Source organism: Lactuca sativa, chromosome 6 (genome assembly GCF_002870075.4).
Source record: "Lactuca sativa cultivar Salinas chromosome 6, Lsat_Salinas_v11, whole genome shotgun sequence".
NCBI lineage: Eukaryota > Viridiplantae > Streptophyta > Magnoliopsida > Asterales > Asteraceae > Lactuca > Lactuca sativa.
The window spans coordinates 57,855,565-57,871,453 of record NC_056628.2 but is presented as its reverse complement, the minus strand read 5'-3'; the positions used below and the strand labels follow the sequence as shown (position 1 = coordinate 57,871,453).

General features: G+C 35.1%; 1 protein-coding gene and 1 long non-coding RNA gene across 2 annotated transcripts; both read right to left on the bottom strand.

The window, feature by feature from the left end:
- Nucleotides 1-1,999: 1,999 nt before the first annotated feature.
- Nucleotides 2,000-4,284, bottom strand: LOC111905406 (uncharacterized). Its single transcript, XR_002854854.3, has 3 exons — nucleotides 3,330-4,284; nucleotides 2,936-2,984; nucleotides 2,000-2,181 (listed from the first exon to the last, which is right to left on the bottom strand). It is a non-coding gene; the product is annotated as an uncharacterized LOC111905406 (long non-coding RNA).
- Nucleotides 4,285-5,092: 808 nt separating this feature from the next.
- Nucleotides 5,093-7,885, bottom strand: LOC111905443 (uncharacterized). Its single transcript, XM_023901139.2, has one exon. The coding sequence runs from the start codon at nucleotides 7,663-7,665 to the stop codon at nucleotides 5,362-5,364; it is 2,304 nt and encodes a 767-aa protein (XP_023756907.1). The 5' UTR covers nucleotides 7,666-7,885; the 3' UTR covers nucleotides 5,093-5,361.
- Between the last annotated feature and the right edge of the window lie 8,004 nt (nucleotides 7,886-15,889).

The following is a 15,889-nucleotide window of genomic DNA, read 5'->3' as shown; positions in this document are numbered from 1 at the left end:
GTTCGTTTGTAGGCTGGTAATACAACACTTTTGTAAAAGATTTAAACTTCTAAACATTATGAGTCCAAGTTTCTAACATTGGTGAATACAAACATGTAACTCAAAAAAAGTCTCCAACTATATGGACTAGTCATTAAGTTAGAAACATGAGTTATAAGTTTAAAAAGAAACCAAAACATTACACTATCTAGTCTAATTATGATGAATGGTATATTGATATTATTCCTACTATTCTTCTGTCCAGTGTTTTAAAAACCGGTTCTAACTGGCCGGTCGAACCGGGAACCGGAGGTGATGACGGTTCAATTTGGACCGGTTTTATAACGATTTACTGACCGGATTGAACCGGCCGGTTTTGGTAAAAAACCGGTTCAACCGGCTGAATTGAACCGGAATGGACCGGATTGAACCGGATAGTCTTGAATTTTTGTGTTTATTTTGGGTTTCTTTGTTTGATTTTGGTTTTTATAATCATTGTTTTTATATGTTGCATTCTATTTATGTTTGTGATACTAAAAAGATGACATTTTTTAATCAATGTATTCAGGATAATTAAAAACATATAAAAATATAGAACCGGTTGAAACGGAAAACGTTATCCGAACAGTTCAATTAAAAAACCAGTTTTTAAAACATTGTTTCTATCCATATTAAATGGTGACAAGTAGACTAAAATATTATCAATTTCATTAAATGTGTCATTAAATGTGATACATGTGAACATTTGATATGGTAGGAAGATAAGTAGAAATAAAATGTAGATAATATTTAATTTCTCATTGTAAAATCAATTTTTTATGAATATCTTCCACCGGCATGCAAAGGAAGCAAATTATAACATACGGTCGTCAAATAATATAACTAAATAATTGAAATAATATAACTAAATAATTGGATAAGATTGATAGGTTTTAAACAAATAAACAGCAAACAATTTATTAATTATTATTATTTTTAAACGGCAAACATACACACACATACACGTACATCCTAATATATATATATATATATATATATATATATATATATATATATATATATATATATATATATATATATATATATATATATATATATAGAGGCTTAAGTATTATATATTCTAACTAATTATTGTGCAGATATCGTATGCTATGAGAATTATTAAGAGAATAAGTTGTTTAACAATGCGAATACGTTCAATCTTACATAACTATTGTTATTAACACACATTCTCACTAATTAAATCGTCTATAAGGTTATTATACACTTATTATTATTATTTTAATTTCTGTCAGAATGTTTATCGAGTCGTATTCTGTCAGAATGAAAATGAGTGAAAAATGATGTGTGAGAACAAAAATAAATAAAAATTAGCTAGAATGCATGAAAATAACGATATTTTTGTAAGATTGAACGTATTCGCATTACTAAACAACTTATTCTTTTAGTAATTCTCATATCATACGCTATCCACACAATAATCAGTTAGAATAGTTAAACGTAGTTATATATATATATATATAGATATATATATATATATATATATATATATATATATATATATATATAGGCTTAGGTTATTTTGTTTTTAGTAACTATTGTGTGCCAGAATGCACAGATCTGGACCAACGGATGAAATTAATCAATGTATATGATTTGAGGGTGTATGATATTACAATGGGATACCATGTACCATATAGGCACACAAATTTTAGCAAAATGGTATTTTGGACAATTAACTACATTTATAAAAGGAAATTTTCGGATATTTATGTATAATTAATTCTCCTAATTTTAAAAATCTGAATTTTTTTAATTAATTCAATTTTAATTCTAACGTAATTTGTATACATAACCGATTTTATTCTGCCAGAATATTTTTTTGTTAGAATGATGTTCTTTCAAAATTTAATCTATTAGAATATTATTGAAGAATAACAACATTATTGAATCCGAGGTTAAAAAATAACAACATTCTAATATATTCTTATACATCCGAACTTAACTACAAATTCATACATATTCTTACAGATTAAAAGCCTTATACATTTTAATATAAGTATACATATTCTAAAAGAATATCAACAAAACTGAATAAAATTCTAAAAAAATAACAACATTCTAAAATTGTGAGTATGATCAAATGTTATTCATTCTTCAAGTTATTCCTATTAGGTCTTCAATGCATTCTTCCAGCCATTCCTATCACAAATACAACAACAACTAATAATGGTTAAAAACATGTTACTTGCAATTAATTATCACTTTATATATTCTGGTAGAATACATAGAATATGACAGAATACATAGATTTTATTCTGGCAGAATATATTCTGACAGAATAGAATGTAATCCTAAAACTACAATGAAAGAGATGAGATTTTATAAACATTTCATCGAACATTTAGAGGACAAAAAAATTATGTAAAATCTCAAGAAATACATATATTAGCAAATAACTTCAACCATGTGATGTTGTTAGTTCATAAATTGCCACAACAAAGTACAAGGCAATTCAAAGAATAAAATTAAATTATATAAACAAAGAGGTAAGGTAGCAATTAAAACCTATATCATGTTGAATAAACTAAATTTACTATGGTTGATAAACAAACCAACTAGCTACAATTTCGAGATTCAAAAACAAATATTCATACTATTCATTTTTCATAGATAATACAAAACTTAGATTACAACTAAAAAATAAATAGTCGACAATGAAAAAGAAAAATAAAATTAATAGCAAAAAAAGTTTATGAGTAGAATGGTGAAATTGAAGTCAAAGATAGAATATTGGAATGTAAAATTAACACTAGCAAGTTAGCACTAAAATCATTCCAAAAAAAGTAACAGTAGAATGTTAGCACTAAATCATTCCAATTTCAAGCACAAACGTTCCCAATATGTCAATGCCAACTAAAAGAAAGTAGAAGAATTTTACAAAAACATTCATTACCGCATCCAGCTGGAGGTCCTGGTTTTGCTTCCTCTCATTTACCATAGTCCTATATTAGAACCACTAGGTGTGAGACCCATATATTACATGAGTTTATTTAAAAAAAAAATCAAATATAAAATTTTAACAATTTGAAAAGCTTGAATTTAGAAGAAAAATGAGAAATTTTTTGAATTATTAAAATTAATAAGACTTTAATGTATTGGATACATTACATATATAAACCATTTTCTAATAAATACCTTACATATATATTACCTTAGATATTAAATGTGGAATTTTAATTTCATAAAATGAAAAATACAATAAAATGACAAGTGGAAAATAGAAAATTTAAAATTTTAGAAAATGCCATGTGTCCAAATGAAGAAGAAGAGGACATGTGACAAAAAACCTTCATTTATTAGAGTAGATAAGTCGCCAAAATTGTCCATAACATTGTGGTAGATATCCTTGCGTTCGGAACTGTCGGTTCTGATCAAAATCTGGTTGTTGGCGTTGATTGTAAACATGAGATGCCCTGAATGGTTAAAACCATGGATTAGTAAAGGATTTAGAAACAGGGATAATTCTGTCAATCTTTGTAACTTCCGAGGGCTGAAATTGTAAATGAAGTCATCTTCTTCATTTAATCTGATAAAACACGTAGTTGACTTGTAAAAGTCAAAATCAAGTTTGCCATCGAATCAACACTGCCCAGCGTTCCGATGACATCCAAATTCTGAACGATTCGATGAGATTGTTCTGCTTTCGAATCGTTTATGAATTTCAAAGCGATTTCAATTTTGAGATTCAAAAATTGATTGTGAGACGAAAAACCCGAGCCTTGAACACCAAACGCATATCTCCGATTTTGATTCGAAGGATTTTAAGTTCTGATTCCAAAACTCTGAATGTGAATCGGTTGTAACATACGAGCCTACATCACCGAATGCTTGCAAGCTCCGATTCCAATTTCAGTTTCGTTTTTGCTTCTGAATGATTACCGTTTTCAAATTCCGATTCCAGAACTTCCAAATCGATTTCAATATTGAGACTGAAACTCTTAACGATTTGATTAACCTGTGACTTCCGATTCTGAATCCTTCAACGTCGATTTCAAATAATCAATGGATTTCACAGATGAGAAAAGAAGCAATAAAATCGATTTCAACAAATCAATTTTTGTGAAGAAAGAAATCGATTTTGATAGAATCTAAAAAATAAAATTTTGAGAAAAAAGAAAATCAATTTCATCTGGTAATGGAGGAACTCACGACACTGAAGGAGGCGGGAGGTGGAAGTATTGGTGGACACCTAGATTTAGACACCGTGCGCCTGTCGCCAATTTTCACGTTTCAGGATTTTTTGCTATAATTTTGATTTTAGGGTTTATCTTTAGTTTTAAATATTATTTTAATCTTTTAAAATTGGATAATTAAACTGAAAGATAGATATGCCTAAAGAATCTTATTAATTATAAATAATCATTTAAAATTAATTAAAGATAATTCATTTAAATCATATAATTTTATATTATTTAAAACTCACCTCACATATAACTATAAAATTTTATAAAGGAACATGAATTTATATATGTAATATGATTACTATATTTAAAAGAAAATAATACAACATGTGTCCTCATATGTTTAATTAATGATCATTAGTCGAATTAAGAATATATCTCATTCATGAAACCATATTATAAGAGAAATATAAGGAAACAACCTATAAAGTTACTATTAAATAAGTGTCTTTTTCACTCACCGCTTCTTTGTGTGGTGGATTGTCGTTAGCCGAAAGAGTTTGATAGGCCGATGCCTCGTTAAAATAAAACATACTAATTAGTCAAAAATAATAAAGCTCTAAAAATATAGTTAATGAATTAAAATGGATCATTATCGAATATTAGAGATTAATACACAACACAAAACTCAAAATAAAGGAAAAAACATTTAATGGAATAAAATTGTTCATAATATATATTGACCCCAAAAGCTACCATCTAATAGTAAGAAACATTTTATGAGATTGATTCTAAATAATTACCATCTCAAAAAACCTCCATATTAGACGCTTTAATAATTTTTTCATCAAACCATCGTCAACAAACAAATACATCCACTTAATGCTTAGGAGAAATGGAGAGTATATATGTTGAGTGAAAAAGGACCATTAGAAAAACTTATATGAATTTAATTTTATGTGCAATAAGTTATTAACATTTTATAACACCAGATTTAAAATTTGTTTGAGCAAGGGTCCCAATGACTTTGAAACCCCATGACAAACACAGACTCAAAACAAGTATGAAAGGAGGCTCATAAACTAACATAGGAAAGCAAATAAACATGGACAAAATCTACATATTAAGTACTAAAATTTATGACAAATCTTTATGAACTTGTCTGGACGTCTGGTTACTTGCAGAACATAAATGCTTGTCAAGGAAAAGGGTGCTTTAAGTAAGAATGCCATTTATCAATAAAAGCCAAGTCCTTTGGATTCAAGCTTGGAAGTTGACGATCTTGAAGGCTGTTGATTATCTGTGTAGTCTCACCAAGAAGTTGGGCAGCAGCTTGGACACTCGCCTCCCTTTTCTCTATGGCACTTGTGTGGCATTTCCTTATAATGACTTGGGGTAAGTTGGTGAGACAAGCAGCTAATATATCTGCGATCATTGATGATAACTCTGCAAATAGTTCCTCTTGGCTAACCTCTTCAATGTTCTCATGGTAGGAGAGCAAGATTGTTTCAGTGATACGATACATTGAATTGGCACAAATAGAACTGTATTTTGAATTATCCTTTCGGCCTTGGATATCCATACTTTCTACCTTGATGACCATGTTCTTGGCTGTATTCCTTAACCATTGAAGAATATGCCCAGGTGTATTTACTCTAGGCTTAGGTTTTGGCAGCTTGTGTCCTAACCATTTGTGGTATACTTCAACTTCTACCCACAAAGTTTTAGCTGCCTTTTGAATTCTTACATGATTATCAGTAGCATTCAGGCATTCTTCCACAAATTTGACATATACAAGACCTTCACTCACACCACTCACCAAGCAATCAACTTTGTTCTTTTGGATGTTCGGAAGAGACATGACGATGGATGTCAGAGTTACCAATGGCAAACTCCAACAGTTGAGATATTCTTCTGAAAGTAAAGGCGAGACAAGATGGCTGTCAATCTTTTCAACTCCTTCAAAACCTCTAGATTCCACTAGAAGCTTCATAAGGTTCTTGGGTGGTTGTTGTTCAGCTTTTTGGATCAAGCGATTCACAGATTTTAACATGCCTTTCAGTGTTCTATCAGCAAACTCAATGTCATCTTGAAGTTGCAAAACATACTGTCTTAGATCTTTATCTTTCCCTAGATGCACAGGATTTTGTCCCAACACAGTGCTTGTGGCCCTAAACATGGCCTTTAACCACTTCAAACAACGGAAACAATACACGAAACATATCACAAAGAAAATTGGAATCACGGCTATCAGAATTGGAATCACTGCTATGATCTTGCATGCTACCACGACTGTCTTCTGGAATCCTATACAAATGCTGAGACTTAGGATTTTCAAAAACTGGATGACAACCTTGCAATTGCGGCCACTGGATGGGAATGGTACACTACTATGTTTCCAATCATGTAACTTCAGAGTCCAGTAGCTCTCTACATTACAGATTTTAACTTGCTTCCATATCCATTTTACTGAGAACTTAAAGCTTAAGGCTGCAAAACACCTGGCAAGTGGGGCAATTGTACCCAATATGGTTCCGATAGATTGTATTGTAAAAATCACCAACATTGACCACTTATAATCTGAATTGTGGTCTCCTAGGTTTTGAAAAAGGGAACTCAAGAGATATATAATTATGCCATTGCTTAAAACACATATTACCCCTGAAGCAGAGGTTGTAGTTGAGCAAGCGATCATGAACTGGGGGCTTCCAGTTCCTGCCATGATCCAGTAGTTGCTCACATGTTGCTTTAGCTTCTCAACAGTTAATAATCTTCCTGGTTGCTGCAACTCTTGATTCTTTAAATTTGTTTCATGAGCTGCTTCGTATTTGGATTCTAGAATCTCTTTGGACTTGAGAATTGCTAAAGATGAACATGCATATATTATCAGCAACATGAGCATCGGAACCACAAAGATGGCCACAACAATAACTCTTAAAATAAACGGTATTTCACTGTCAAGGAGCTTGGCATCATCTACAGAATAGAAGAGAACTCCCGTGTATACTTGAATGCAAACATTGACAACCAAGGTGATTACCAGAATACCTAAAGCTATCATGTTTGAGAAAAGTTCCTTGCTGTCCATGGTTGCTAGAGATGGCAATAAATTAGCCATCATGGTGCACATAAAGCTCGTGCTTCCAAGCTTTGCACCCTGGTCGATATATCCTGGCGTTAGATTAGTTAGATCCATGGGTAGCTTTATTGCAACAGCTATCACAGTGAGAGAAGCTGCATTCAGAGTGAAATATTTACATGGAAACCAGAGCTTTCTGTTCCTCAGGCCATGTAATAGATCAGCCACCATTGCAAGGATACAAAACAGAGATGCTAATGCGATATACATCCCAATCCATGGCATAGGTTTGCTGTACTGGTTCTGCTGATGTGACTGGTATATTAGATCCCACAAGGATGATAAGTAACCAGCTGTTATATCTGGGCAAGACGCCTTAAGTAGCAGGAATTGGTGATAATTATTTAGTAAGTTGGGATCCATGATTATGTTCCTTCTAAGGGAAAGGAACTGTCTGTACCAGGTTTTCTCTATAGCATGCACTAATTAATCTGGTATGCGAATGGGGTGTAATTAATTGGAGATGCAGTTTGTCTGGAGAAAAATGAAGGTATGTTGCGTCTAGGTTTATGAATGAATTTAAATAACAATAAAAATTTCATGTTTCTTTGATCTATATTTGATCATCCCACCCATCAAACTTCCATCTTACATACAATGAAAGTCAAGGATGTGATGGATCACTTGAAAGATACGAAGAAACTACTAATGACTTTCGTTAAAGCATGTCGGCCACATATCCCTTTAATGTTCAGTGGACTTTGAGAGTACCGGAGTCGAGTTACTTTCTATGACTATGAACACAAAATTTAGAATACTACATACAGTTTTAATTATTTTTATTTCTAGACCTACTGGCTTGATCCACGTTGTTGTATTGCGACTCAACGTTGATATGAGTGTGAGCATATTTTTTTTGGGTTATGAAAACAAACAAATTGACATAGAATGAAAGCATGCTACGCAATTTTAGAGAAACACATCTCTGAAAAGAACAATATAAATTATATATTTTTAATAATTAATTCATGTATGCATATCACGAGAAGGATGTTAATTATATGTGGCATATTCTACAAAATATTCAAAATTCAAAATTATGTCTATTCTATATTAAATTTGAAACATGAAATAATGTTTATATGTATAAGAATTTAGATTCTCATGCGATCAACTTTTTAAAGAGGCTCGAATGACAACATAAAAATCTAGGTAATTAGGGACAAGCTAAAAAGATGGCGTTAAGGCTAAAGGGATTGATAACACTTCTAGTATCTTGTTACGTTAGCTTTTTGATTACCATATTATTCTTCTCCATTTAACATCTAATCTTAACATTTGGTAGGGAGTGATAATATTCTTAGCATTTTTTTCTAGTTTAATTAAATTAATTTATTTTAATACACAAACATTTTTTATGCATAAATATTAAATACATTTTATTTTTTTAAACCACAAAGAGTTATAGTATCGAGGGAGTTGTTGAAAGTTAAATGAAAAAGTAAATGAGAAAGATGGTTGGAATTGAATTCTTTATAAAAGTATATTAAATAAACTAAGCCGGTAAAAAAAATGAGAAAGTAATTTGCAAATAAATAGAAAATATATGAAATAAAGTAGTTGGAATTGACGTCTTCCACAAACTTTGAATTTGGTCAATGCAATCCACCAATCATAGCAGGCCTTTGGACTCTCTCTCCCCTCGCTACAATGGCAACGACTTTTCCTTAGCAATCCCCCTAGCGAGAGCTAAGGATGGTTTTCATAACTTGCAGCGAGGATGGCGAGTTGTTTTAGCAAGACCACTCCTCCCAATCTAAGGGTGGAGCTTGGGTCATCTGCGGTAGTGCCGGCTACAACATTCCTCCAACCGTTAGTAACGTAAAAATGAGGAATGCAAGGGTTTGGTAAGTCATTCAATATTTCCCACTTCTCTTCTCTTTAACTGTACACCAACTACAAATTCAAATTATCTATCTATTTATTTATTTTTTATTATCTATATAACAACTTTCTGCCATTCCAAAAAACCATACATTCTTTCAAATTGCATTCAAATTCTTTCCAATTCCATTTTAACCCTCTCCAATTCCATTCAAACTCTCTCAAATTCAATATATTTGTCCTCTAACTAGTTTTGATGATCATGTACCCATCAAATATGCTATGGAACCAAAATAATCTTTTGTCATCTTCATCCGAATATGAAAATAATAATATTCAACTTTTGCCAGCACTTGCTTGAACTGCACAAACGCTATTCAGGATACTGCAAGTTCAAACGTGTGCACCAATTCGACAACTCTTGTGGGGAGAGATTGTGAAGCTGTCGAAATGCGTATAACCCAAGATTACTTTGTTGATACACTACAACAATAAAACCCTATGGTGACGACAATTTCGGACCCTATCCCGACGACTTGTCGTCGGTATAGAGTCGTCGGCGTAGTCGTGTCGGCATAGGTCAATAGAGTCGTCGGTACAGATGTCGTCGCGATGACGTCACTTATTCCGACGACTTGTCGTCGGGATAGAGTTTGTCAATCATATTTTTGGGGTTAAAAAATAAAGTTTTATTAATTACCTATAGCGACGACTTGTCGTCGGCAAACCGTTAGCGACGACATGTTGTCGCCACAATTACGATAACAAGTCGTCACGATAGGGTTTTAACAGGAGCCAATGACATACCTATAACGACGACATGTCGTCGGGATAGGTACTGTTTTTTTTTTTTTATTTTTTTTTTATTTTACAAATTTAGTACATTATCATTCCTGCATTTTTAACAAATCCAAAGCACATTCCAACATATATCACTTAAAATGCATTAACTAAGTACCATTGTTCAAATTCAAAACATCAAATTCAAGTCTAGTAGTTAACTAATATTGTTCAAATCACTAAAAAAACATCAAACATCATTATCATAATCATATCCTTCTTCTTCTTCTTCTTCTTCCATCCTTTCAGCAACTTGTTGAGAGGTACTTGCTTGTGTGTTAGAGTTGACTAGAAAGTTAGGAAATGGAGGTGGTTGGAAGCTCGAAATACATACCGCCAATGATGCATTATATTGTTGAAAGTATTCTTGCATTTTTTGTGCATCAAATTGGGATTGACATTGGGATTAAGATTGGGGTTGAGATTGTGACGATTTTGAAGTGGAACATCGTTCATTTGGCATTAAACCGAAGTTGGCGGTTGGTCTCCTACCCACCCCGCGAGCATGCCCTCGTCCGTCCCAAGGGCACGTTCTAAACATTCTTCCTCGTCTACTATTCCACCTTCCCCAACCTTACTTTGCATTTTCTCATATTCTTCTCGAATTTTGTCCTAAAACAAAGAAAACAATAAACATACGTTAATTAAAACAAACAACTAAACTTAAACATTACAATAATAATAATATTCCTTAAACAAAAAACTATAATTAATAATAATAATATATTTAAACAACACATTCATTTCGTTTATCACTTACCCAATCTTCTTGTGCTCGACTTGTACACCAACCCGAACCTTCTTTGTAGCGCATTTGTCTCCAACCTTCAATATGTTGCGGCTTCATTCCCATTTTTTCCTATAATAAGTGAAATCAATAAATATATTTATACAAATGTTAATAACACTTTTAACTAATACTATAATATTTTATTGCCTTTAAATAACGTTGTTGAGCATAGTGTCACGGACCAAGTTTCTGGAAAATTCCGCGGTCGTCTAGAGAACTCCGGAACGATCAAGTATATTCGAGAAGTCTCCAGAGAGATCAGGAATGCTCTATGAGACCCTGGAAGATGCTAGAATATTGTAGATGTCCATGGAACAAAGGAGAACGATCCGAAATAATCAAGAGGACGCTAGACGAAGCTAGAACGACCCGGAAGACTTTGGAAGGATCTAGAACATGCTAGATCATACAAGAATGATTTGGATAATGTCAGGACGACTTAGAGATTTCTAGAGCATCGTATACAAGTCTACCATATTCTAGAGTCTTGTTAAATCTATGTATATAACAGGAAGAGTCTAGATTAGTCATGAATGACCGGGACCTAGAAACTTCCATTTGAGGAGGTGTAAGGTTCCTATAAATAGGGGGAGGACTCATTTGTCAAAACCATCAAGAAGTTGCCTTGTAAAGAAGTTGAGTTATATAATAGAAGCTTTATTGAAGTGTCCCTTGTCGTAACTCTTGCTTCCTAAGTTCGTTAGTACATCTAGATCGTCGAAGTTAGCCTGACTTAGTCGGAGAAGCACTAAGTGGCACACGGTATTGACTAGTCTAAAAGAGTCATCCCGTGACACGTGGTATCAGAGACGGAGTTCGTACAAGCAAGAGATCATGACTACGGAAGCAGGAAGTAGTGAAGTCGCAAACGTGCCCCCTGTTGTCGAAGAGAAAGGAAGAAAGTCCAGGAAGAGGGACCAATCGATAGATGCCTTGGCAAGCTTAGAGAACAAGCTTACAAGGACAGAGATTAACGTCGGTGAGATCCTTGAATGGAAGGATACCGTCGATCAGTTCGTTGCCGAGATAAGTGACACGAGCGATGGATTGAAGGAGACCATCGGTGTCATCAAGGAAGAAGTCCTTGGACTTATTAACACTCTGCGGAGCGAGTTCCGTGAGAAGGTAGACGCATTACAAGCCGAAGTAAACCTGTGCAAGGCAGCAATCACTGGAGGGACCATTGCAAGAACATTTCCGCACACAGAAGCACCCAAACCATTGAAGTATGGAGGTAAACGCGAACCCAAAGAACTTGACGAATTCTTTTGGTCGATGGAATGCTACTTCAATGCTAGTCAAGTGAAGGACGACAAGACGAAGGTAGATACAGCCGTACTTTATCTATGCGAGAGTGAGGCTCTATGGTGGCGAAGGAAGCACGGTGATATTGAAAAAGGATTATATACCATAGACACATGGGAAGAATTCAAGAGGCAACTCAAGAGACAATTCTGCCCACATAATGCTGAAGACATAGCGATGAAGAAACTTTGTGGGCTAAAGCATACGGGATCCATCCGAGACTATATAGTCTAGTTCACGAGCTTGATGCTAGAGTTACCCGACATGCAGGAGAAGGAAAAACTTTTCTATTTCATGGATGGACTACAATCTTGGGCCTACAACGAGCTCAAGAGGAGAAATGTCAAAGACATTGACGAAGCTATTGCCGTGGCAGAAGATCTAATGGAATTTCGAAAAGAAAGCACGGTTAAGAAGAATAGTGGGGGAGAACAAACTATGACGGGACTAGAATCAAAACAAAACACACCCCAACCTTTAAATACGAAAGGAAAAGAAATCGAAGGAAGAAACCGAAGAGAAGAGCGAAAGGAGATCAAGTGCTACTTGTGTGATGGTCCTCACTTGATCCGAGACTGTCCGAAGAAAAAGACTTTCTATGCGATGGTTTTGCAAGAAGAAGAAGACGAAGCACAAATAAGCTCAATGCGTTTTCTGAACTCAATATCGAAAGATGAGATAAAATCTACTAAGAAGGAAAAAAATAAAGGAGGGAGTCTCATGTTCGTCGAAGTTAAAGTGAAGGCAAGGAACACTAAGGCGCTAGTAGATTCTGGAGCAACACATAGTTTCATCGCAGAGGAAGAAGCAAGGAAGTTGGGTATTCATTATACAAAGGAGTTAGGTCGATTGAAGGTTGTCAACTCTCCATCTAATCCGATCATCGGAGTTTCTCGTGGAATACCCATGAAGATTGCAGAATGGGAAGGGACCATCGACTTGATAGTGGTTCCGATGGACGACTATCGCATGGTACTAGGAATGGATTTCCTGGATATGGTATGTCCTTGGTCGTTCGAAAGAGACAACACCCTACGTATAACCAAGGGATCAACTATCCATATAATTCCCTTAGAAAGAAGAAAAACAAAAGCTCGATCCCTTTCAACTATGAAGATGTGTTATGACCAGAGCACTTTTATCAAGAAGAATATGAAGCCAAAAGGGGAAGTTCAAATAAGCGAGGCACGTTTGAAGGAACAGGGATCCATATCCCACATGACGAGTTACTCAAGGTTTTACGAGGCTGAGAGAAGAAATAGGATTCAAAGTACATCAAGAAATAAAAGCACGCCTTACTCGAAGAGATACTTTGGAGGAAACGAAAAGACACGAAGTAGCACGGTGACAACATCGAGACATATGTATAGAAGACTTGACGAGGACGTCAAGGGTTTAAGTGGGGGAGGGTGTCACGGACCAAGTTTCTGGAAAATTCCGCGATCGTCTAGAGAACTCCGAAATGATCAAGTATATTCGAGAAGTCTCCGGAGAGATCAGGAATGCTCTACGAGACCCTGGAAGATGCTAGAATATTGTAGATGTCCGTGGAACAAAGGAGAACGATCCGAAATAATCAAGAGGACGCTAGACGAAGCTAGAACGACCCGGAAGACTTTGGAAGGATCTAGAACACGCTAGATCATACAAGACTGATTTGGATAATGTCAGGACGACTTAGAGATTTCTAGAGCATCGTATACAAGTCTACCATATTCTAGAGTCTTGTTAAATCTATGTATATAACAGGAAGAGTCTAGATTAGTCATGAATGATCGGGACCTAGAAACTTCCATTTGAGGAGGTGTAAGGTTCCTATAAATAGGGGGAGGACTCATTTGTCAAAACCATCAAGAAGTTGCCTTGTAAAGAAGTTGAGTTATATAATAGAAGCTTTATTGAAGTGTCCCTTGTCGTAACTCTTGCTTCCTAAGTTCGTTAGTACATCTAGATCGTCGAAGTTAGCCTGACTTAGTCGGAGAAGCACTAAGTGGCACACGGTATTGACTAGTCTAAAAGAGTCATCCCATGACAATAGGGTCTACATCCGTGAGCACTTGTGTGCGGAAGTTTCGACCTACAAATTTTATTTTTGTCTGACGTGCGTTTGTATTCATCAGTCAAAAATAACAAATCAATCATTTTGTTCCAAGCTTCGGCGGACCAATCAGTCTTTGGACATCTTCTTGCCCTTTCCACATCATGATATCCACCAACTCTATCAAAATGGTTTTTCATATCATGCTTGCGGTCTCGATAAGCTCTTTGCATGTCTGCTTGGATACCCGCTCGAAGGGGTTCCCACAAGTCTGTGCCCTGGTACCTATTAATATCAAAATAAGTCTGCAAAAGGAAAAACATATTTGATTAGTAAAAAAATATTTAATAAGTCTAAAATTCAATACATATAAAATATATTGTATACTTACCTCTAGCACGGGATATAAATCATTTTTGTAATCAATAGGAACACGACGCCAAGTATGATAATGCAACGATACCTTTGATCCCACCAGATTTGAGATCAGTCTGACAAACATTTGCCCGTTGTCCCCCACAAATCGGTACGTCCGCCCGGAGATATCAATATCCAAATCCAAAGGGTTACACTTGTTGTTTTCAAACTCATCGTACAAATTTAAGTTTCTCCCTTTGCCACGCTTCTTCACATTCACATTCTTTGCTATTGCTACATTTACATATAGAATTGAAAATTTATAAATTTATAACTTTAATATATCTAATACTTAAAAATTTCATGTAACTTACAAGATTGGCAACCCGATGGTACACTGCGTGCTCCCCCGTGTGGTGGTCTATCCCCACCGTCTCCTCTGTGACAACCCAAAAATTTCCGTTAGTTTTAACGTCGTAATTAAGCACGTCAAAAATTAGCCAAATTTATCCCAAAATATTTTTGACCGGATTTAAACCCGTTGGAATATTTTAAATAATATTCGTCAAGCGAACCAAAAATAAGGAGGTATAAATTAAAATTTGCCGTGTTTAACGGAAGTCGCGAAAAACCCCGTTTGCGGTAGGTGTTGGGTGGACCCCCACCCAGGCTGTAAACTCAACCCTATATAAGGGTTGAGTGGGTTTCATCCCAACCTTTTTCACACCTTAGACACCTCCTCTCTCTACTTTCTCTCTCTACAAATTGGGTTTGGTCAAAAATCGCCTCTTTCAAGCCCCAAACTAGTAAGTGATCTACCCTAACTTGTTGTTTAGCTCATTTAACATGCAAATTCGTGTTTAAGACATCCAAAAGTGGCAAAATTATGTGTTTACGGCCCAAGAACACTCTTGGACCGTAAACACTCATAAGTGGGATTTTGAAGCCCCAAAACCCTTCTAAATCACTCCTAGGGCTTAGATATGACTTGTGGACTTGCACATATGAGCTTAGAACACCAAAATCTTAACATATGGGGAGTAAACATGAGTTTACGGCCCAAGAACATTATTGGACCGTAAAACCATCTTCAAGGACCATAAACACCTTTTTGGGTGTTAAACTACCCCTCAAACACCTCCAAAAGCTTCCATGAGTGCCTAGAGCCTTGTATTCCTTCATGTGATGCACCAAAACATGCCCAAATGAGCAACACGTGAGTTTACGGTTTGGGAAGGTCTCCCAAAACCGTAAACACCTTTCCAAGGTGTTTAAGTGCCTTTAACACCTTCCTATGCTCATATAAGTGACTAGAACCTTGCCTACATAGCCTAGAACCACCAAAGCACAAAAGAAATGGACTAACATGAGTTTACGACCGTAAACTCATGTGTTTACGGCCGTAAACTCCCCAAGGAGTGGTCCAAGGACCG

Excerpts from the sequence above, each read along its gene's own strand:
- LOC111905443 (XM_023901139.2), bottom strand. The coding sequence starts at position 7,665 with ATGGATCCCAACTTACTAAATAATTATCACCAATTCCTGCTACTTAAG.